Source organism: Pseudophryne corroboree, chromosome 5, assembly GCF_028390025.1.
Source record: "Pseudophryne corroboree isolate aPseCor3 chromosome 5, aPseCor3.hap2, whole genome shotgun sequence".
Taxonomy (NCBI): Eukaryota; Metazoa; Chordata; class Amphibia; order Anura; family Myobatrachidae; genus Pseudophryne; species Pseudophryne corroboree.
This window is the reverse complement of record NC_086448.1, coordinates 601,480,089-601,504,851: the sequence shown is the minus strand read 5'-3', so window position 1 is coordinate 601,504,851 and position 24,763 is coordinate 601,480,089. Positions and strand designations below refer to the sequence as shown.

General features: G+C 46.8%; 1 protein-coding gene across 3 annotated transcripts in view; it reads left to right on the top strand.

Moving 5' to 3' along the window:
- CEP192 (centrosomal protein 192) overlaps positions 1-24,763 on the top strand; it is a 639,877-nt gene that overhangs the window by 385,575 nt on the left and 229,539 nt on the right. For all 3 annotated transcript variants that reach the window (XM_063923418.1, XM_063923417.1, XM_063923415.1), the window contains 3 exons: positions 1,503-1,636; positions 8,233-9,145; positions 10,988-11,114. In XM_063923418.1, the coding sequence (XP_063779488.1) occupies positions 1,503-1,636; positions 8,233-9,145; positions 10,988-11,114 (1,174 nt within the window). The remainder of the gene's footprint in view (positions 1-1,502; positions 1,637-8,232; positions 9,146-10,987; positions 11,115-24,763) is intronic.

The window sequence follows — 24,763 nt, the reverse complement described above, 5'->3', positions numbered from 1 at the left end:
CCTCCAGGGGGGTCGTGGACCCCCAAGAGGGAGATGATCTGTCGGTATGCCGGCGGTCGGGATTACGGCGCAGGTATGCTGGGCGTCTGGAGCCCGGCCACCAGCAAAGTGAAGACCACCCGTTTTGAAGGCATTTTCACCAATTCCTTTTCATCATCTTTTTTTGTGTGAAAAGGCATTGATGAAAAATGCCTCAAAATCGGCGAAAATGGCGTTTTTTGACGGCAAAGGGGTATAAACTGCCGTCTTGTGAGAGACTGTATCTTCCATCTGATTTAGGTCGGAAGGGGTTCCAACCTATTCAATAAGTGCTGATCCGCCAATCCGCGTGCTTCTGTCGGAAACAAGGCCAAATTCTACAGGATTTGGCCCCGTTTCCGACGACCTCAATTCGACTTTTAAAAAAGTCGGATTGAGGTGAGACTGCAACGGGGCGAGGCAGGGAGAGAGTACTTACCGGCAGGCACGGCTCCTTCCACGGCTCCCTGTGAAATCACACACGGGGAGCTGCTGTCAGCTGCTGTAAGGATACAGGGAACGGCCAAATCAGACAAACGGATTTGGCCTCTCATTGAATAGGGCATGTCGGATCCATTCCGACAAATGCATGTCGGAATGGATACGACTCCTATTGAATACACCACAAACACGTGGATTCGCCAATCCATGTGCTTTCCGCCCCTGCCGCATTTTTTGCCTAGGCGAAAATCTGGCCCTGCTGTTGTATAGGGCGAATCCCCATTCGCCCTAAAAATAGCGAAAAGCTCAGTTTTTTCGCCTAGGCGATAAAAACTAAGCTGATTCATAACCCCCATAGGGGTCTATTCAGAAATTGTCGTCACGTCGGAAAAGCTGCTCTTTCCGACTTGAGGTCAAATCTAGTTTCGACCTATTCAAGTCAAGTGCCATTTTTCCGACACACATGGATCGGCGGATTAGGTGCAGATCCACATTTTGACAGATTTTCGGGCATTTTTGACAGGTTTTTGGCCTGTTTTCGACCATGCCAATCCAACTTAAAAGAAAAAAAAAAAGTTGGATCGTCATTGTAGAAAACGGGCTAAACCTGTCAAACGGGCGTAAATTGAATAGTGCAGTGTCTGATCCTCTCCATCGGAGAGGATCCGACACAAATTGAATGCACCCCATAGTATGAACGGGGGTCTCAAACAAAACCCAAGGTTTTTTCAGAGTTCAAAAACCTGTGTCTGAACAGGGAAATTCCCAGGTCGTATGTCTGAAAGTGGTATCACTCACTCTAATTGACTGCAGTTTAATCAGCCTGAAATCTCCAAACGCCCCCTTTCAGTACCAATCACATCCCATTGTCCAGCATCGGTAAACACCCCAAAAAATCTAAAACCTTAGTTATTGTGTGGCTTGTTTTCACTACCACTGGCTTAAAAGTCTGTTTGCAGTATTCCTGTTGTGCACATATTAAAATAGTAAATGTTTGCAGTTCTATGTAACATGTATGTTCAATATTTTCTGCTTTAACATAGAGGACCTGGGGTGTTTACCAGATGATCAGAAGTTTGCATGTGCTACTTTCGATGTAAAGGCACCAGACCGTAAGCAGGATACAGATAAGCATATTAAAGAAGAGCACAAAGAGACTTTAACATCAGATGCACAGGTACGGCTGTATTTTAAGCATAGATTAAATGTAAAAAAGGAATTAAAGCAACCTCTACAATGCTGTTTTAAGAATTAATATTATTTCTCTAACGTCCTAGTGGATGCTGGGGACTCCGTAAGGACCATGGGGAATAGACGGGCTCCGCAGGAGACTGGGCACTCTAAAGAAAGATTTAGTACTATCTGGTGTGCACTGGGTCCTCCCTCTATGCCCCTCCTCCAGACCTCAGTTATAATCTGTGCCCGGACAGAGCTGGGTGCTTTTAGTGAGCTCTCCTGAGCTTGCTAATAAGAAAGTATTTTAGTTAGGTTTTTTATTTTCAGAGAGCTTCTGCTGGCAACAGACTCTCTGCTACGTGGGACTGAGGGGAGAGAAGCAAACCTACTAACTGCGGCTAGGTTGCGCTTCTTAGGCTACTGGACACCATTAGCTCCAGAGGGATCGAACACAGGACCTGACCTTGTCGTCCGTTCCCGGAGCCGCGCCGCCGTCCCCCTCGCAGAGCCAGAAGACAGAAGCCGGCAGAAGCGGAGAAGACATCGAAATCGGCGGCAGAAGACTCCTGTCTTCACATGAGGTAGCGCACAGCACTGCAGCTGTGCGCCATTGCGCCCACACTAACCCAAACACTCCGGTCACTGTAGGGTGCAGGGCGCAGGGGGGGGCGCCCTGGGCAGCAATTGATACCTCCTGGCGAAAGCTGCATATAGACAGTTGGACACTGTTATATGCATGAGCCCCCGCCATTATTTTTACACAAAATCGCGGGACAGAAGCCCGCTGCTGAGGGGGCGGGGCCTCCTTCCTCAGCACTCACCAGCGCCATTTTCCTTCCACAGCTCCGCTGAGAGGAAGCTCCCCAGGCTCTCCCCTGCAGAATCACGGTAGAAAGGTAAAAAAAGAGAGGGGGGGCACATAAATTTAGGCGCATTAATCATATACAGCAGCTACGGGGTAAACACTAAGTTACTGTGTAATCCCTGGGTTATATAGCGCTGGGGTGTGTGCTGGCATACTCTCTCTCTGTCTCTCCAAAAGGCCTTGTGGGGGTCCTGTCCTCATTTAGAGCTTCCCCTGTGTGTGTGGTGTGTCGGTACGCGTGTGTCGACATGTTTGACGAAGAGGGCTATGTGGAGGCAGAGCAAGTGCAGTTGACTGACGTGTCGCCGCCGACGGTGCCGACACCTGATTGGATGGATATGTGGAAGGTGTTAAATGATAATGTTAACTCCTTACATAAAAGGTTGGATAAAGCTGATACCTCGGGCCAGTCAGGGTCTCAACCCATGCCTGATCCTACAGCGCAGAGTCCCTCAGGGTCTCAAAAGCGCCCACTATCCAAAATGGTTGACACAGATGTCGACACGGATTCTGACTCCAGTGTCGACGACGATGATGCAAAATTGCAACCGAAAATGACAAAAGCTATACGCTACATGATTATAGCGATGAAGGATGTTTTACACATATCAGAGGTGAACCCTGTCCCTGACTAGAGGGTTTATATGTATGGGGAGAAAAAGTAAGAGGTGACTTTTCCCCCTTCACATGAGTTAAATGAGTTATGTGAAAGAGCGTGGGATTCCCCAGATAAGAAAGTCCTGATTTCCAAAAGGTTACTTATGGCGTACCCTTTCCCGCCAGAGGACAGAGGAATCCTCCCCTAGGGTAGATAAAGCTCTCACACGCTTATCTAAGAAGGTGGCCCTGCCGTCACAGGATACGGCCGCCCTAAAGGATCCTGCAGATAGAAAGCAGGAAAGTATTCTAAAATCTGTTTATACACATTCAGGGACTCAACTGAGGCCGGCAATTGCGTCGGCGTGGATGTGTAGTGCTGTAGCAGTGTGGACAGATAATCTGTCTGAGGAAATGGATACCTTGGACAGGGATACCATTATGCTGACCCTGGGGCATATAAAAGACACTGTCCTATATATGAGGGATGCCCAGAGGGACATTTGCCTACTGGGCTCTAGAATTAATGCAATGTCCATTTCTGCCAGGAGGGTCCTGTGGACTCGGCAGTGGACAGGTGATGCCGACTCCAAAAAACACATGGAGGTGTTAACTTACAAGGGTGAGGAATTGTTTGGGGACGGTCTCTCGGACCTGGTTTCCACAGCTACTGCTGGGAAGTCAAACTTTTTGCCATATATTCCCTCACAACCTAAGAAAGCACCGTATTACCAAATGCAGTCCTTTTGCGCACGGAGGTGCTTCCTTTCTTGCTAGAGGCAGGGGTAGAGGAAAAAAGCTGCACCTTACAGCTAGTTCCCAGGAACAGAAGTCCTCCCCGGCTTCCACTAAATCCACCGCATGACGCTGGGGCTCCACGGGTGGGGCCAGGAGCGGTGGGGGCGCGTCTGTGACATTTCAGCCACCAGTGGGTTCGCTCACAGGTGGATCCCTGGGCTATACAGATTGTGTCTCAGGGATACAAGCTGGAATTCGAGGTGATGCCCCCTCAACGTCACCTAAAATCGGCCCTGCTAGCTTCCCTCATAGAAAGGAAAGTAGTGGTAGCGGCAGTTCACAAGCTATTTCTCCAGCAGGTGGTGGTAAAGGTTCCCCTTCTTCAACAGGGAAAGGGATACTATTCCACAATGTTTGTGGTACCGAAACCGGACGGTTCGGTCAGACCTATATTAAATTTAAAGTCCCTGAACATTTATCTGAAAAGATTCAAGTTCAAAATGGAATCGCTCAGGGCGGTCATTGCAAGCCTGGAAGAGGGGGATTTTATGGTGTCTCTGGACATCAAGGATGCTTACTTGCATGTCCCCATTTATCCGCCTCATCAGTAGTACCTCAGATTTGTGGTACAGGACTGTCTTTACCAATTCCAGACGTTGCCGTTTGGGCTCTCCACGGCACCGAGAATATTTACCAAGGTAATGGCAGAAATGATGGTGATCCTGAGAAAGCAAGGAGTCACAGTTATCCCATACTTGGACGATCTCCTCATAAAGGCGAGGTCAAGGGAGCAGTTGCAGATCAGCGTAGCGCACTCTTAGGAAGTGTTGCAACAGCATGGCTGGATTCTGAATATCCCAAAGTCGCAGCTGATTCCTACGACGCGTCTGCCCTTTCTGGGCATGATTCTGGACACAGACCAGAAGAAGGTGTTTCTCCCGACGGAGAAGGCTCAAGAGCTTGTGACTCTAGTCAGAGTCCTCTTAAAACCGAAACAGGTGTCGGTGCATCACTGCACGCGAGTCCTGGGAAAGATGGTGGCATCGTACGAAGCCATTCCCTTCGGCAGGTTCCATGCGAGGATCTTTCAATGGGATCTGTTGGACAAATGGTCCGGATCGCATCTTCAGATGCATCGGCTGATCACCCTGTCCCCCAGGGCCAGGGTGTCTCTTCTGTGGTGGCTACAGAGTGCTCACCTTCTCGAGGGCCGCAGGTTCGGCATACAGAACTGGGTCCTGGTGACCACGGATGCGAGCCTCCGAGGGTGGGGGGCAGTCACTCAGGGAAGAAACTTCCAAGGGTTGTGGTCAAGTCAGGAGGCTTGTCTGCACATAAATATCCTGGAACTAAGGGCCATATTCAACGCCCTGAGTCAAGCGGAGCCCCTGCTTCGCAACCAACCGGTGCTGATTCAGTCAGACAACATTACCGCGGTGGCTCATGTAAACCGCCAGGGCGGCACAAGAAGCAGAGTCGCGATGGCGGAAGCCACCAGGATTCTTCGGTGGGCGGAGAATCACGTGCAAGCACTGTCAGCAGTGTTCATTCCGGGGGTGGACAACTGGGAAGCAGACTTCCTCAGCAGGCACGACCTTCACCCGGGAGAGTGGGGACTTCATCACGAAGTCTTCATTCAGATTACAAATCGATGGGTCCTGCCACAGGTAGACATGATGGCGTCCCGTCTCAACAAAAAGCTACAACGGTATTGCGCCAGGTCAAGAGACCCTTAGGCGATAGCTGTGGACGCCCTGGTTAACACTGTGTGTGTTCCAGTCGGTCTATGTGTTTCCTCCTCTTCCTCTACCCAAGGTGCTGAGAATCGTAAGAAGAGGAGTGAGAATAATACTCATTGTTCCGGATTGGCCAAGAAGGTCTTGGTACCCGGAACTGCAAGAAATGCTCACAGAGGACCCATGGCCTCTGCCTCTGACAGGACCTGTTGCAACAGGGGCCCTGCCTGTTCCAAGACTTACCGCGGCTGCTTTTGACGGCATGGCGGTTGAACGCCGGATCCTAGCGGAAAAAGGCATTCCGGAGGAAGTTATTCCTACGCTGATAAAGGCTAGGAAGGACGTGACAGCAAAGCATTATCACCGCATATGGGAAAATATGTTGCTTGGTGTGAGGCCAGGAAGGCCCCTACAGAGGAATTCCAACTGGGCAGATTTCTGCACTTTCTACAGTCTGGAGTGACTATGGGCTTGAAGTTGGGATCCATAAAGGGCCAGATTTCTGCCCTATCCATTTTCTTTCAAAAGGAACTGACGTCTCTTCCTGAAGTTCAGACGTTTGTATAGGGAGTGCTGCATATTCAGCCCCCTTTTGTGCCACCAGTGGCACCTTGGGATCTCAACGTGGTGTTGGGTTTCCTGAAATCCCACTGGTTTGAACCACTTAAGACCGTGGAACTAAAGTATCTCACGTGGAAGGTGGTCATGCTATTGGCCTTAGCTTCGGCTAGGCGTGTGTCAGAATTGGCGGCTTTGTCATGTAAAAGCCCCTATCTGGTTTTTCATATGGACAGGGCAGAATTGCGGACTCGTCCCCAATTTCTGCCAAAGGTGGTGTCATCTTTTCATTTGAACCAACCTATTGTAGTGCCTGCGGCTACTCGTGACTTGGACGATTCCAGGTTACTAGATGTAGTCAGTGCTTTGAAGATTTATGTAGCCAGAACGGCATGAGTCAGGAAAACTGACTCGCTGTTTATCCTGTATGCCCCCAACAAGTTGGGTGCTCCTGCTTCAAAGCAAACCGTTGCCCGCTGGATCTGTAACACGATTCAGCAGGCGCATTCTGGGGCTGGATTGCCGCATCCAAAATCAGTGAAAGCCCATTCCACAAGGAAGGTGGGCTCTTCTTGGGCGGCTGCCCGAGGGGTATCGGCATTACAGCTTTGCCGAGCTGCTACTTGGTCGGGTTCAAACACATTTGCAAAATTCTACAAGTTTGATACCCTGGCTGAGGAGGACCTTGAGTTTGCCCATTCGGTGCTGCAGAGTCATCCGCACTCTCCCGCCCGTTTGGGAGCTTTGGTATAATCCCCATGGTCCTTACGGAGTCCCCAGCATCCACTAGGACGTTAGAGAAAATAAGATTTTACTCACCGGTAAATCTATTTCTCGTAGTCCGTAGTGGATGCTGGGCGCCCGTCCCTAGTGCGGACTTTCTGCAATACGTGTATATAGTTATTGCTTAATAATGGGTTATGTTATGTTGGCATCCATTGTTTGATGCCCTGTTGTTGTTCATACTGTTGACTGGATAAGTGTATCACAAGTTATACGGTGTGGCTGGTATGAGTCTTACCCGGGATTCCAAAATCCTTTCCTTATAATGTCTGCTCTTCCGGGCACAGTTTCCTTAACTGAGGTCTGGAGGAGGGGCATAGAGGGAGGAGCCAGTGCACACCAGATAGTACTAAATCTTTCTTTAGAGTGCCCAGTCTCCTGCGGAGCCCGTCTATTCCCCATGGTCCTTACGGAGTCCCCAGCATCCACTACGGACTACGAGAAATAGATTTACCAGTGAGTAAAATCTTATTTTCTGCTGTATGTATTGATTAATTATTTGTTTAACCTAGCCTCTTACATTTGGTATTGGAGTAGAAAATAAAAACATTTTGGCAATAAGATTTTTACGTGTTTTAGTTAAATCTCACTCTGGCTCACGTTGTTATGCTTTGAGTGCTATCTTCGCTATATATATATTTATAGAGAGAGAGGCCTAATTCAGGGTTGATTTGTAAAAGCAAAATCTTTAATGGGCAAAATAATGTGCAGTGCAGGTGGGGCAAATATAACGTGTAGAGAGTTAGATTTGGGTGGGTTGTTTTGTTTCTTTGCAGGGTGAATACTGGCTGCTTTATTTTTACACTGCAATTTAGTTTTCCGTTTGAAATCTCTCTGCACATATTGCATCTGCCCCACCTGCAGTGCACATGGTTTTGCCCATTATAGAGAGATTTTGCTTTTGCAATCAACCCTTAATTAGGCTGAATTGTTAGACACATTGTGTGGCTGCAATGGCTGCAGCTTGCTTAAAAGTTTGCTCTGTTGTCATTGGCTGCCATCTCAGGTTCAAACTACCAGCCTGGAAAGCTAATGCTATACAGAATTTAAATCCAAGTCAATTAGAGAAAATTTACAAGCTGTTGATATTTAATATTGTCCTTATCATTTACCCAACAAGTCATGTGTTTGCCCTGAGAAAACATTGATGTACAAGTTACTATTTGGAAAGGATGTGGTACTTGGCACTTTATCTTTTCATTAAAGCAATTGTCAATACCAACTTCTGTATTCACCTTATTTGCAGGCATTCCATAATTTTCTTCTGAATTGCAAATTTTAATTTAGTTTTTTAATTTAAATGCTATTGTTTATTTTTAGGACCAGCATTTTGCCAAAGGAAACCATTTAAAATGGGAACAAACCCCTGATGTGACATTACTTAATATGAGCACAATTGCGTCAGCCATTGCAAATGCATCTTGCAGTGCAAATCCATCTGAGTTGGCAGCTATGTTGATAGCTCTTTCAAATAAACATAAGAAAATGTATTCTGCTGAGGAAACTTCAGAACATCAACAATCCATAAGCAGGTTCTTGCATTCGTCCCTAGGAAAGAGTACGTCTGAAAATATTGTTGATATGGAGAGATATCTGAAAGCCACAAGTAACAGTGGCCAAGACACTGAATATGAAAGCTTTGCAAACTCTGTTAAGGACTTTACATGGGATACATCTCTAGTGTTCAAGCAACCTCTGCGAGATTCTGCTGCAGTTTTGGGTAATATTACAGATGTTCAAAAGCAAGACTTGCGAGAACCTGAGAACTCCAGGGAAGTTCTTTGTATTAAGTCTTCTATAATAAATGACATCTCTAAAGAGGTTACAGTGAAACACAATGCAGGTCTTGTGGACAACCAGTCATGCTTGAGGAACAGTGCATTAAATTCTGCAGAAATGTCTGCATCCAGGCTAGGAGGCTATAAGCCTTCTGACCCATGTTCCTCTACTACTGTTCTACCTAATCTGAATTCAAATACATCAGAAAGTGACACACAGAAGAGCTGCCAGTTTTCAAGCTACAAATCCAGCCAAAAAGAAAATAGTTGTTTGAAGTCTAGTGGTCCGAGTCATCAAAAGACATTAAGGTCACCTAGAAGATCTAGTTCTCATTTGTCAATTGATACAAACTGTCCACCAGCTTATAAGCATTCCTATAATGTCCATGAAGGTAATTCCCAAAAACATGTTACTTTCCAACCATCTCCTAATGGAATACAGCAGAAGAACTATGGTAAGTCTTATAACTGACAAATATGATCTTTTGGGATTTTGTACTAAAATGGATTCGAACACTTTCTAGATTTGTCTAAATATGTATGAAAAAATGTCTGAAAATATTCTTAAGTCTTCAAATGATGGTGATATATCAGTGTGTAGACAGAGGCAACAGAGAAATTAGCAAAGTTAATGTATAGTCTCCAAAGAGGAGGCATAACTTGAACTTGATAACTACAATGCCCTTTGATAGCGCAGAAAATGAAGGAAGATAGTCTTCATAAGGTGTGTATACATTTTTTTGTCTTGAGGTGGAATTGCATGGAACAAGTTAATTTAATTTATGGTAATACTGTGAAAGGCTTAATGAAATAGAGAAAAAAACTAATAACAAATGAGTAAACCTTGCTTAAGCTATTTTTTAATGGTGTACCACAGGTGGGCTTTTTAGCAGCTGTCACGTGCTGTGTAAGGTGGTGTCCTATAAGCATTTTAAATACATTTGATCTCTAAAGGAATAAACGCAACTTGTGTAGTTGATACCATTTCCATGCCATTTTAAGATCAAGATGTTTAATGCAGAGTATTTATGCAGCAACAGAGTATTTTCAGATTTGAGAAGGGGAAATGTATGTTTATCTAGCGTGCAGATCATCACTTAATTCCTCTAATGTGTATGCACCTTTAGATTTTTATGTTCAGAGAAGACTCTGAATGCTCTGGAGAGGTCTCAAAAGCATTGTACGCTATCCAATTCTTCCTCCTTCCTACTTATACCCTTCTCCGTCATAGCATAGTGTTCACTCTAGGAGTGAAAAGGGGCATGGCGCCCGAAACGGGGGCGCGGTCACGCAAATTATGGGGTGTGGCCACACCCACATCATTTTAGGGGGCGGTGCGGCCCACAGACGCTACTATAGAGAGCGTCTGTGGCCGGCGACGTCACTGTTGGGGGCGTGCCCAGCACCTCCGTCGGTGCTGTGCTTCCCCCAGCTCTCTCCCAATGCGTGAATGGATGCCGCGCGCATGCGCACGGCATCTGTACACGCCGGGAGGGCAGGAAGCGGGCGGCTGTTCTAGCAGGGTGCCGCAAAAGGGGCAGGGCGGGGTTTGCCTGCTAAAAACGGGCAGGGCGCGGCGCCCTGCTAAAACAGCCTAGAGTGAACACTAATAGCACTTTATACACTTACAAAGTGCAACACAAGCTATTTAAGTGCTTTTTTACTTTTATTTTTTAAATGCTGCATGCATGTAATACAACGTCCTGCTGGAATTTATCACCACTTTAGCTTCCTATCAGACAGCATATGCAGGATTTGGAAAGCAGTCAGTTTTAACTGAGCATTTATGCATTTATTATGATGTATCGTTAAATGTGTATACACTCTAACGATGTGCGCTCCCGCAGGTTGTTAACGTTGAGCTGTATCAAGATAAAGATGTCCACCTAAAAAATTTTTACATTTTCCTCACCTGTCCTACAAAAGGAATCCAGTACATCTAGCTTTTGCAGTTAATGAGGTTCTCACTCTTTGGTAACTCTTTATCAGATCATTATTTGGCACGGTCTTGCAGAGTTTTGGAATTCAACACGTTGACCTTTGTCTTGGCTGAGGACAAATTTGGGACACCTTATTTAGAGTGGGTGCATATGGCCATTATTGAGTCATGGTACCTTTTTTTTTTTTTTTTTTTATAACTAGGTAGGTTGAAATGGTAGTAAATGCAACAACATCAATCTGTTTGTGGTTAATAGATTATAGCTATTTGCTGTTTTCATTTAAAGCGGTTTATGTTTTTTTGAGAAGTGCTTTGGAGTCAATATGATGGTTTACAGGTAGTGTACATGTCTCGGCAGATTGTAAAGCTTCTCCAGACTATGCTGTGAATGCAATGGAAGAGGAGCAGTACAGTTTTAGACCATCTACTTGTCCTTTGATTCATTCTTCTCCTAGCCAGGATTCATCGGAAGTACCGGATAACAGGTAATTTGTGTTTTAATTACGTTGTTTTTGGGGAATGTCAACATTAATTTTACAATGTCTGTTAATAATTTTGGTCATAATTCATCCTAGTAAATAATGCAGAGGTAAAATCATCTAAAGGAGATTTGTTTTTCATTCTCCTCCCATGTCTTATTGCGCCCATTTTTGTGATGCTTGAGGCATTTCAAGAATGGAGAGCATACTGCCAATCTGTACCCTGCATTATAATATCCGTGTTAGCTGCATGTTGCCCGTGTTCTAGAGTGCTCTGTCCCTGTTCTATAGAGATGTTGATTGTTATGGGTGTGGGGTTGTGTAAAAGTGTATCCTAATGCTCAACTGGCAAAACTCCAATATGATCCGATGTACATATTAAGCAGAGGAAGACTTTAGGAGCGAGTGTCTCTGCTACAGAAATGTCTGGCATGTGCTGACTCAGAGCTGTTGGGCCCAAGCCTTTTGAATCTATAAATTTAGGTGTACAGGTTGAGTATCCCTTATCCAAAATGCTTGGGACCAGATGTATTTTGGATATCGGATTTTTCCGTATTTTGGAATAATTGCATACCATAATAAGATATCATGGTGATGGGACCTAAATCTAAGCACAGAATGCTTTTATGTTACATATACACCTTAAACACACAGCCTGAAGGTCATTTTAGCCAATATTTTTTATAACTTTGTGCATTAAACATTCACACAATTCATTAATGTTGCATATACACCTTATACACACAGTCATTTAATACAATATTTTTAATAACTTTGTGTATTAAACAAAGTTTGTGTACATTGAGTCATCAAAAAACAAAGGTTTCACTATCTCACTCTCATTCAAAAAAGTCCGTATTTCGGAATATTCCGTATTTCGGAATATTTGGATATGGGATACTCAACCTGTATTTGAATTTAAATAGTTTCTTTTGGCAGAATTAAATGTACAAGTTTTTGTTCCATGATTTTTTATTTATTTTCTCCTGTAGTTTTCCATTTCCATATAATGTTTGCAGAATAGAAGTTTATGATCATACTTTGATCATTGTAAAACTGAAATTTTACTAAATATATTGGTATATAAATCACTATTGTGACTATATATTGTAGACATGGGTGGAAAAGTCTACACGCCTACCATTACGGTTCTGTGGACCAGGTACCAGCCTCTGGCTCCCAGATATGTGTATTTGTAGATGTAAGACTGCAATGAAACACTTTGCCATTGTCCCATATTTACCCTTGCACTGATGTTGTTTTTTCTTTTTTTCTTTTTTCCTTCGCTTTCAAAGAATCATAGACATTAATAACTGTTTAATAAGGAGACTCTGAGCACACACTGCCACCTGCACTAACTGGACACAAGGATGAGCTACTCATCTCTCACAAACCAGAGGAATGTGCTTTCCAATTGTGAATAATTTATTTTCTGTAGAAACCTAAACTGTACAAAGTGAATGAATGATTTTCGAATCACAACAATTGCCATAGTTTGACTTATTCCAAATTTGGAGAACATTTACAATGTATAATGAATGGGATTAAAAATGAAGACGTGAATTATGTTGGCTGCTAAATCTTCCTCCAAAGTTTTTTAGTTTCATGTCCGCCTCTTCTTAAAGCTGGGCACATACCTTCTGATGGGCAATGTGATGTGACTGTACAGTACGTCCCACCGCTATACACACTGTATGATCCGCTATATGACCATGCAATGTATTGTTACATGCTGCTTCTAACTACACAGCGTCAGCTGCGGAATTGTCCCATAGGATATGCAGCACATCCATTGGACGATTCAATGAACGTCATCCAGGGATGACGGATTGGGGTACACACTATATGGTGTGTTTAATGTATAGTTCCCACGTCGCAAGTGTTCCTCTTATATGTGATGGTAAGGTATGGTGACATTATAGAGGAGATCTATATTTAACGTCCTAGGAGATACTGGGATGGTATTAGTACCATGCGGTATAGATGGGGTCAATTGGAGCCATGGCACTTTAAAAGTTGTTCAGTCTGCTGGCTCCTTCACTCTATGCCGCTCCTGCAGACTCAGTCTAGGAAAACTGTGCCAGAGGAGTCGGACATACTTTGAGAGGATGAAAATAGACCAGAAAAAAAGTGGTTAGGTAACGAACCAACACACAACACAACCGAGCGACCAAACTGAAGGTCCTCAGTAGCCAAGGTATTGAACTTGTAAAACTTTACAAATGTGTTCATACCAGACCAAGTAGCTGCTCGGCATAACAGCAAAGCAGAGACACCACAGGCAGCCGCCCAGGAAGAATCCTCCAACCTTGTGTAGTGAGCCTGAATAGAACTCAGCAGCGGCAAGGCTGCCGAAGAGTAAGCCTGCTGGATTGTGATCCGGATCCATCAAGCAATGGACTGCTTTGAAGCAGGACATCCAATCTTCGTTTAGAAAATGTGCCCAAGGAGCCGGGTGCATTCTCTGGAGCTCTAGAAAGTTTTCTTCAAATTTTAAGTTAGTTTATTATTTTCAAGCAGCACTGGTTGGCACCAGTCTGCCTGCATTGTTACGGGTTAATGATCCGGATCCCCGCTGACAGGATACAAGCTCCTGAGGTGGTGGTTCGCTCGCCCCCAGGGTGTGCGCGCACGCTGACAGCATGCTGCCACCCCTAACAGAGCTGAAGACGCTAGAGTGGCGAGTACTAAACTGGAGTCCCTGTTAGCAGGTCACCAGTTCACATGGCGGCATAAGGGGGTGGCACCCACTCTGGCGCTAGAATTCAGAAGGTGGTTTTAACCCCGTTTTCCATGATTTGCCCCGTTTTCCATGATTTTGTAGACCTTTTTGAATTAAGATCTGGATTCTCTTGTCAACGGATGTGAGCCGCCACGGTTGGTGTGCTGTAACCCAACAGGTTCAGTTTGAAGGACGGTGGTCGCCTCAAGAGGCCTCCCTTCCTTCTGATAAACATTCTGGAATTCAGGGATTTACAATGCCCTTCTACAAGCCGCCTCTCTCCTCCAACATCGGGCCTTACAGGTCCAGTCGGACAACGCCGTGGCGTACATAAACAAATCAGGAAGAACAAGAAGCAGGGCCGCAATGCAAGAGGCGTCCAGGATACTCCTCTGGGTGGAACGCAACGCCAGGGCCATGTCTGCCATCTTCATTCCTAGAGTGGACAACTGGGAGGCAGACTTCCTCAGCAGACAAGATCTGCACCCAGGGGAGTGGGGTCTTCACCCGCAGGTGTTCCAACTGTTGGTTCAACGGTGGGGCTGCCCCCTGATCTACATGATGGCTTCTCGTCTCAACAAGAAGCTGCGGCACTACTGCTCCAGGACGAGGGAGCCACAGGCTGCAGTGGTGGACGCTCTGACAGCACTGTGGATTTACCAGTTCGTCTATGTATTCCCTCCGATTCCTCTCATTCCCAAGGTACTAAAAAGGGAAAACATTTAGGCAATTTTGATGCCCCAGATTGGCCTCGCCGGGCCTGGTATACAGACCTCTTGTTATACAGACCTCTTGGCCATGTCCCTCGAAGAGCCCTGGCCTCTGCAGCTGCAAAAAAATCTTCTCCTGCAAGGTCCGTTCATCTATCCAGACTTACCGCGGCTACATTTGATGGCTTGGTGGTTGAAAGAGAGATATTAGCTCGAAATGTGCTTCCCACCAAGGTTTTCTCGACTGTGGTCCAGGCTCGGAAGGTGGTCACGTCTAAGCACTACCACCGCATCTGGAAGAGGTATGTCTCCTGGTGTGAGGGTCAACTGTACTCCACTGTGGATTTTCATCTGGGTAGGTTCTTGCGCTTTCTGCAAGCTGTTGTGGATATGGGCCTTCGTTTAGGTTCAGATCTCAGCCCTGTCTATTTTCTTCCAAAGACAATTAGCTGTTCTACCAGAAGTCCAGGCATTCCTCAAATGTTTCCTTCGTATTCAGCCACCCTTTGTACCTCCCACGGCACCGTGGGATTTTAATTTGGTCCAGACCTTTATGCAATCAGAGTGATTTGAACCTTTGCACCGGGTGTACTTGAAGTATTTGACTTGGAAGAAGGTCATGTTGTTGGCCTTGGCCTCAGCAAGGTGTGTCTCGAAGTTGGGCGCCTTATCCTGTAAGAGCCCTTACCTGGTGTTTCACGTGGATGAAGCGGAGCAGTGTCTGCATTTCACATCAACCAGCCCATTGTGATTCCTGTGTTGTCACGACACGTCCGTCTCTTCAAAATCCTTGGACGTTGTTCGAGCTTTGAAGATTTGTCAAGAGAACTGCTCGTCACTGGAAATCAGATTGCCTTTTTGTTCTGTATGACGCTACGAAGATTGGATATCCTGCTTCAAAGCAGTCCATTGCTTGATGGATCCGGATCACAATCCAGCAGGCTTACTCTTCGGCAGCCTTGCCACTGCTGAGTTCTATTCAGGCTCACTACACAAGGTTGGTGGATTCTTCCTGGGCGGCTGCCTGTGGTGTCTCTGCTTTGCTGTTATACCGAGCAGCTACTTTGTCTGGTATGAACACATTTGTAAAGTTTTACAAGTTCAATACCTTGGCTACTGAGGACCTTCAGTTTGGTCGCTCGGTTGTGTTGTGTGTTGGTTCGTTACCTAACCACTTTTCTCTAACGTCCTAGTGGATGCTGGGGACTCCGTCAGGACCATGGGGAATAGCGGGCTCCGCAGGAGACAGGGCACATCTAAAAAGCTTTTTAGGTCACATGGTGTGTACTGGCTCCTCCCCCCATGACCCTCCTCCAAGCCTCAGTTAGGTTTTTGTGCCCGTCCGAGAAGGGTGCAAACTGGATGGCTCTCTTAAGGAGCTGTTTAGTAAAGTTTTTTTTTAGGTTTCTAATCAGTGATTCCTGCTGGCGACAGGATCACTGCAACGAGGGACTTAGGGGAGAGACTTGCAACTCACCTGCGTGCAGGAGGATTGAAGTTTTAGGCTACTGGACACTGAGCTCCAGAGGGAGTCGGAACACAGGTCAGCCTGGGGTTCGTCCCGGAGCCGCGCCGCCGATCCCCCTTACAGACGCTGAAGAAAGACGGCGGAACGGAGGTCCGGAAACAGGCGGCAGAAGACTTCACAGTCTTCAGAGAGGTAGCGCACAGCACTGCAGCTGTGCGCCATTGTTGCTACACGGCTCACTGACACGGTCACGGAGGGTGCAGGGCGCTGCTGGGGGCGCCCTGGGCAGCAATATAAATACCTATTTGGCAAATAAATACATCACATATAGCCATTAAGGCTATATGTATGTATTTAACCCAGGCCAGTTTTCCTAATAACCGGGAGAAAAGCCCGCCGTGAAAGGGGCGGAGCTTATTCTCCTCAGCACTCAGCGCCATTTTCCTGACCAGCTCCGCTGGTGAGGAAGGCTCCCACTCTCCCCTGCACTACAGAAACAGGGTTAAAGAGAAGGGGGGCATAAATTGGCGATATAATTATATATTAAGAGCCCATATATAGAAACAACACCTTCTAGGGTTGTTATATACATTATGGCGCTTTTGGTGTGTGCTGGCAAACTCTCCCTCTGTCTCCCCAAAGGGCTAGTGGGTCCTGTCCTCTATCAGAGCATTCCCTGTATGTGTTTGCTGTAGGTCGGTACGTGTGTGTCGACATGTATGAGGAAAATGTTGGTGAGGAGACGGAGAAAATTGCCTGTAATGGTGATGTCACTCTCTAGGGAGTCGACACCAGAATGGATGGCTTACTTATGGAATTACGTGATAATGTCAACACGCTGCAAGCCGGTTGACGACATGAGACAGCCGGCGGACAAATTAGTATCGGTCCAGGCGTCTCAGACACCGTCAGGGGCTTGTAAAAACGCCCATTTACCTCAGTCGGTCGACAGACACTGACACGGACACTGACCCCAGTGTCGACGGTGAAGAAACAAACGTATTTTTCCTTTAGGGCCACAAGTTACATGTTAAGGGCAATGAAGGAGGTGTTATGTATTTCTGATACCACAAGTACCACAAATAAGGGTATTTTGTAGGGTGGGAATAAACTACTTGTAGTTTTGCCTGAATCAGATAAATTAAATGAAGTGTGTGATGATACGTGGGGTTCCTCCGACAGAAAGTTATGGGCGGTATACCCTTTTTCCCGCCAGTAGTAAGGGCGAGTTGGAAAACACACCTTAGGGTGGACAAGGCGCTCACACGCTTATAAAAAACATGGCGTTACCGTTTCCAGATACGGCCGCCCTCAAGGAGCCAGCTGATAGGAAGCTGGAAAATATCATAACAGTATATACACACATACTGGTGTTATACTACGACCAGCAATCGCCTCAGCCTGGATGTGCAGCGCTGAGGGGGCTTGGTCGGATTTCCTGACTGAAAATTTTGATACCCTTGACAGGGACAGGATTTTATTGTCTATAGAGCATTTTAAGGATGCATTTCTATATATGTGTGATGCGCAGAGGCATATTTGCATTCTGGCATCAAGAGTAAATGTGATGTACATATCTGCCAGACGAAGACACGACAGTGGTCAGGTGAGGCAGATTCCAGACGGCATTTGGAAGTATTGCCGTATAAAGGGGCGGTCCATTGGACCTGGTGGCCATGGCAACAGCTGAAAAATCCACCTTTTGTTACCCCGAGTCACATATTGGCAGAAAAGGACACAGTCTTTTCAGTCTCAGTCCTTTCGTCCCCATACGGGCAGGCGGGCGAAGGCCAGTCATATCTGCCCAGGGGGAGAGGAAAGGGAAGAAGACTGCAGCAAGCAGCTCATTCCCAGGAACAGAAGCTCCTCACGGCTTCTGCCAAGTCCGCAGCATAACGCTGGGGCCGTACAAGCGGACTCAGGTGCGGTAGGGGGTCATCTCAAGAGTTTCAGCAACACTCGCAAGGGAACTCCGGGATCCTACATGTAATATCCCAGGTGTACATTGGAAATTCGAGACGTCTCCCCCTCACACAATTCACAGGCTGTATTCCCAGCAGGTGATAATCAAAGTACCCTTCTTACAACAAGGAAGGGGGTAGTATTCCACACTATATTGTGGTACTAAAGCCAACCGGCTCGGTGAGATCTGAAATATTTGAACACTTACATACAAGCGTTCAAATCAAGATGGAGTCACTCGGAGCAGTGATAGCGAACCAGGAAGAAGGGGACGATATGATGTCACTGGATATCAGGGACGTTTACCTACAGGTCCAAATTTGCCCTTCTCACCAAGGGTACTTCAGGTTCCTGGTACAGAACTGTCACTATCAGTTCAGACGCTGCCGTTTGGATTGTCCACGGCGCCCCGGGTCTTTACCAAGGTAATGGCCGGAATGAGGATTTTTCATAAAAGAAACATGGACGCTTTCCTGATAAGGGCAAGGTCCAGAGAACAGTTGGAGGTCGGAGTAGCACTATCTTAAGTAGTTCTACGACAGCACGAGTGGATTCTAAATATTCCAAAATCGCAGCTTTTTCCGACGACACGTCTACTGTTCCTAGGGAAGATTCTGGACACAGTCCAGAAAAACGTGTTTCTCCCAGTGGAGAAAACCAGGGAGTTATCCGAGCTAATCGGGATCCTCCTAAAACCAGGAAAAGTGTCAGTGCATCATTGCACAAGAGTCCTGGTAAAAATGGTGGCTTATTACGAAGCAATTCCATTCGGCAGATTTCCCGCAAGAACTCTTCAGTGGGATCTGCTGGACAAATGGTCCGGATCGCATCCTCAGATGCATCAGCGGATAACCCTATATCCAAGGAAAAGGGTGTCTCTCCTGTGGTGATTACAGAGTGCTCATCTTCTAGAGGGCCGCAGATTCGGCATTCAGGATTGGATGCCGGTGACCACGGAGGCCAGCCTGAGAGGCTGGGGAACAGTCACACAGGGAAAAAATTTCCAGGGAAGTGTGATTAAGTCTGGAGAATTCTCTCCGCATAAATAAGCTTAGAGCAAATTTATAATGCTCTAAACTTAGCTAGACCTCTGCTTCAAGGTCAGCCGGTATTGATCCAGTGGGATAACATCACGGCAGTCGCCCACGTAAACAGAAGGGCGGCACAAGAAGCAGGAGGGCAGTGAAAACTGCAAGGATTTTTCGCTAGGCGGAAAATCATGTGATAGCACTGTCAGCAGTGTTCTTTCCGGGAGTGGACGACTGGGAAGCAGACTTCCTCAGCAGGCATGACCTCCACCCGGGAGAGTGGAAACTTCATAGGGAAGTTTTTCAACATGATTGTGGACCGTTGGCAAAGACCAAAGGTGGACATGATGGCGTCCCGCCCGAACAAAAAACGGGACAGGTATTCCGCCAGGTCATGAGACCTTCAGGCGATAGCTGTGGATGTTCTGGCAACACCGTGGGTGTACCAGTCTGTGTATGTGTTCCCTCCTCTGTTTCTCATAACCAGGGTATTGAGAATTATAAGACATAGAGGAGTATGAACTATACTAGTGGCTCCGGATTGGCCAAGAGGGACTTGGTACCCGGAACTTCAAGAAATGCTCACAGAGGACTAAGGGCCTGGGGAGCTGAGAGGGACTTGATTCAGCAAGTACCATGTCTATTCCAAGACTTACCGCGGCTGCGTTTGACGGCATGGCGGTTGAATGCCGGTTCCTGAAGGGAAAAGGCATTCCATAAGAGGTCATACCTACCCTGGTCAAAGCCAGGAAGGAGGTGACCGCACAACGTCATCACCACATGTGGTGAAAATATGTTGCGTGGGTGAGGCCAGGAAGGCTCCACGACGGAAATTCAACTAGGTCGATTCTACACTTCCTGAAAACAGGAGTGTTTTGGACCTCAAACTGGGGTTCATTAACATTTAAATTTCGGCCCTGTAGATTTTCTTCCAGAAAGAATTGACTTCAGTTCCTGAAGTCCAGATTGTAAAGGATGTATTGCATATACAGTTTTTTTGTGCCCCTAGGGGCACCGTGAGATCTCAACATAGTGTTGGGATTTCTTAAAATCATATTGGTTTGAACCGCTCAAATCTGTGGATTTGAAATATCTCACATGGAAAGTGACCATGCTGTTGACAAATATCTCACATGGGAAGTGACCATGTTGTTAGCCCTGGCCTCGGCCAGGCGATTGTCAGAATGGGCGGCTTTGTCTTACAAAAGCCCATATTAAAATTTTCCATTTGAACAGGACAGAACTGGGACTCGTCTCCAGTTTCTTCATAAAGGGGGTGTCAGCGTTTTCACCTGAAACAACCTCTTGTGGTGCCTGGGGCTACTAGGGACTTGGAGGACTCCAAGTTACTAGACGTGGTCAGGGCCCTAAAAATATATATATATATATATATATATAGTTAGGACGGCTGGAGTCAGAAAGTCTGACTTGCTGTTTATACTGTATACACCCAACAAGCTGGGTGCTCATGCTTCTAAGCAGTCTATTGCACGCTGGATTTGTAGTACAATTCAGCTTGCACATTCTGTGGCAGGCCTGCCACAGACGAAATATGTAGATGCCCATTCCACAAGGAAGGTGGGCTCATCCTGGGCGGCTGCCCGAGGAGTCTCGGCATTACAACTTTGCCGAGCAGCTACGTGGTCAGGGGAGAACACGTTTGTAAAATTTTACAAATTTTGATACTCTGGCTAAGGAGGACCTGGAGTTCTCTCATTCGGTGCTGCAGAGTCATCCGCACTCTCCCGCCCGTTTGGGAGCTTTGGTATAATCCCCATGGTCCTGACGGAGTCCCCAGCATCCACTAGGACGTTAGAGAAAATAAGAATTTACTTACCGATAATACTATTTCTCGTAGTCCGTAGTGGATGCTGGGCGCCCATCCCAAGTGCGGATTGTCTGCAATGCTTGTACATAGTTATTGTTACAAAAATCGGGTTATTACTATTGTTGTGAGCCATCTTTTCGGAGGCTACTTCGTTTTGTTATCATACTGTTAACTGGGTTCAGATCACAAGTTGTACGGTGTGATTGGTGTGGCTGGTATGAGTCTTACCCGGGATTCAAGATCCTTCCTTATTGTGTACGCTCGTCCGGGCACAGTACCTAACTGAGGCTTGGAGGAGGGTCATGGGGGGAGGAGCCAGTACACACCATGTGACCTAAAAAGCTTTTTAGATGTGCCCTGTCTCCTGCGGAGCCCGCTATTCCCCATGGTCCTGACGGAGTCCCCAGCATCCACTACGGACTACGAGAAATAGAATTATCGGTAAGTAAATTCTTATTTTTTTCTGGTCTATTTCTCTAACGTCTTAGTGGATGCTGGGGACGCCGTAAGGACCATGGGGAATAGATGGGCTCCGCAGGAGACTGGGCACTTTAAGAAAGAATTTGGATTCTGGTGTGCTCTGGCTCCTCCCTCTATGCCCCTCCTCCAGACCTCAGTTTGAATCTGTGCCCGGACGAGCTGGTTGCTGTTTAGTGAGCTCTCCTGAGCTTGCTATAAGAAAGTATTTTGTTAGGTTTTTTATTTTCAGGGAGATCTGCTGGCAACAGGCTCCCTGCATCGTGGGACTGAGGGGAGATAAGCAGCCCTACTCTCTGAAGATAGGTCCTGCTTCTTAGGCTACTGGACACCATTAGCTCCAGAGGGATCGTACACAGGATCTCACCCTCGTCATCCGATCCCGGAGCCGCGCCGCCGTCCCCCTCGCAGAGCCGGAAGCCAGAAGCCGGGTGAAAGAAGCAAGAAGACTTCGAAATCGGCGGCAGAAGACTCCAGTCTTCACTGAGGTAGCGCACAGCACTGCAGCTGTGCGCCATTGCTCCCACACTACACCCACATACTCCGGTCACTGTAAGGGTGCAGGGCGCAGGGGGGGGCGCCCTGGGCAGCAATTAGAGACCTCTTTGGCAAAAGTTTGCATATATACAGTTGGGCACTGTATAAATATATGAGCCCCCGCCAAAAATTGTACATGAAAGCGGACAGAAGCCCGCCGTCGAGGGGGCAGGGCTTCTTCCTCAGCACTCACCAGCGCCATGTTTTTTCTCCACAGCTCCGCTGAGAGGAAGCTCCCCAGCCTCTCCCCTGCAGTTACACGGTAGAAGAGGGTAAAAAGAGAGGGGGGGGGCACATAATTAGGCGCAAAAATCAATATAAACAGCAGCTACTGGGTAAACATTAAGTTACTGTGTTATTCCTGGGTTAATAGCGCTGGGGTGTGTGCTGGCATACTCTCTCTCTGTCTCTCCAAAGGGCCTTGTGGGGGAATTGTCTTCAGATGAGCTTTCCCTGAGTGTGTGGTGTGTCGGTACGCGTGTGTCGACATGTCTGAGGTAAAAGGCTCCCCTAAGGAGGAGATGGAGCAAATATGTGTGTGAGAGGGTGTCTCCGTCGACAACGCCGACACCTGTTTGGATATGTGTAATTAAGTGCTAAGGTGAATTTATTGCACAAAAGTTAGAGAACAGACAGGGAATCTACCCATGTCTGTCTCTATGTCGCAGAGACCTTCAGAGTCTCTCAATGATCACTATCCAAAATAATAGACACTGATATCGACACGGAGTCCGACTCCAGTGTCGACTACGATAATGCAAAGTTACAGCCAAAATGGCAGAAAAGTATTCAATATATGATTGTTGTAATAAAAGATGATTTGCATATCACTGATGACTCATCTGTCCCTGACACAAGGGTACACATGTTTAAGGGGAAGAAAGCTGAGGTAAATTTCCCTCCTCTCATGAAGAAAAAGAGCGGGAATCTCCAGACAAGAAGCTGCAGCTTCCCACAAAGAATTCTCAGGGAGTATCCTTTCCCTACTAGGGCCAGGATACGATGGGAATCTTCCCCTAGGGTGTCACGTTTGCCCAAAAGGTAGCCCTGACGTAACAGCTATCCTCAGGGATCCTGCAGATAGCGTGCACATTCTGGTACACTACTCAGACCGGCGATTGTGTCGGCATGGGTTTATAGCGCTGTGACAGTGTGGAGAGGTACCTTATCAGCAGAGATTGAGACCCTAGTATGTGTGTATGTATATATATATATATATATATATATATATATATATATATATATATATATATATATATATTTCTCTATCGTCCTTGTGGATGCTGGGGTTCCTGAAAGGACCATGGAGGGGAATAGCGGCTCCGCAGGAGAAAAAGTAAAGCTTTCCGATCAGGTGGTGTGCACTGGCTCCTCCCCCTATGACCCTCCTCCAGACTCCAGTTAGATTTTTGTGCCCGGCCGAGAAGGGTGCAATCTAGGTGGCTCTCCTAAAGAGCTGCTTAGAGAAAGTTTAGCTTAGGTTTTTTATTTTACAGTGAGTCCTGCTGGCAACAGGATCACTGCAACGAGGGACTTAGGGGAGAAGGAGTGAACTCACCTGCGTGCAGGATGGATTGGCTTCTTGGCTACTGGACATCAGCTCCAGAGGGACGATCACAGGTACAGCCTGGATGGTCACCGGAGCCGCGCCGCCGGCCCCCTTGCAGATGCTGAAGTAAGAAGAGGTCCAGAATCGGCGGCTGAAGACTCCTGCAGTCTTCTAAAGGTAGCGCACAGCACTGCAGCTGTGCGCCATTTTCCTCTCAGCACACTTCACACGGCAGTCACTGAGGGTGCAGGGCGCTGGGAGGGGGGCGCCCTGGGAGGCAAATGAAAACCTTTTTTGGCGAAAAATACCTCACATATAGCCCCCAGAGGCTATATGGAGATATTTAACCCCTGCCAAGATTCACTAAATAGCGGGAGACGAGCCCGCCGAAAAAGGGGCGGGGCCTATCTCCTCAGCACACAGCGCCATTTTCTCTCACAGCCTGGAGAGAAGGCTCCCAGGCTCTCCCCTGCACTGCACTACAGAAACAGGGTTAAAACAGAGAGGGGGGGCACTGATTTTGGCGATATTGAGATATATATAAAGATGCTATAAGGGAAAACACTTATATAAGGTTGTCCCTATATAATTATAGCGTTTTGATGTGTGCTGGCAAACTCTCCCTCTGTCTCCCCAAAGGGCTAGTGTGGGTCCTGTCCTCTGTCAGAGCATTCCCGGTGTGTGTGCTGTGTGTCGGTACGTGTGTGTCGACATGTATGAGGACGATGTTGGTGAGGAGGCGGAGAAATTGCCTGTAATGGTGATGTCACTCTCTAGGGAGTCGACACCGGAATGGATGGCTTATTTAGGGAATTACGTGAGAATGTCAACACGCTGCAAGGTCGGTTGACGACGTGAGACGGCCGACAAACTATTAGTACCGGTCCAGGCGTCTCAGAAACACCGTCAGGGGCGTTAAAAACGCCCATTTACCTCAGTCGGTCGACACAGACACGGACACTGAATCCAGTGTCGACGGTGAATAAACAAACGTATTTCTCATTAGGGCCACACGTTAAGGGCAATGAAGGAGGTGTTGCATATTTCTGATACTACAAGTACCACAAAAAAGGGTATTATGTGGGAGTGAAAAAACTACCTGTAGTTTTTCCTGAATCAGATAAAATAAAATGAAGTGTGTGATGATGCGTGGGGTTACCCCGATAGCAAATATTGGCGTTATACCCTTTCCCGCCAGAAATTAGGGCGCGTTGGGAAACACCCCTTAGGGTGATAAGGCGCTCACACGCTTATCAAGTGGCGTTACCGTCTCCAGATACGGCCGCCCTCAAGGAGCCAGCTGATAGGAAGCTGGAAAGATATCCTAAAAAGTATATACACACATACGGTGGTTATACTGCGACCAGCGATCGC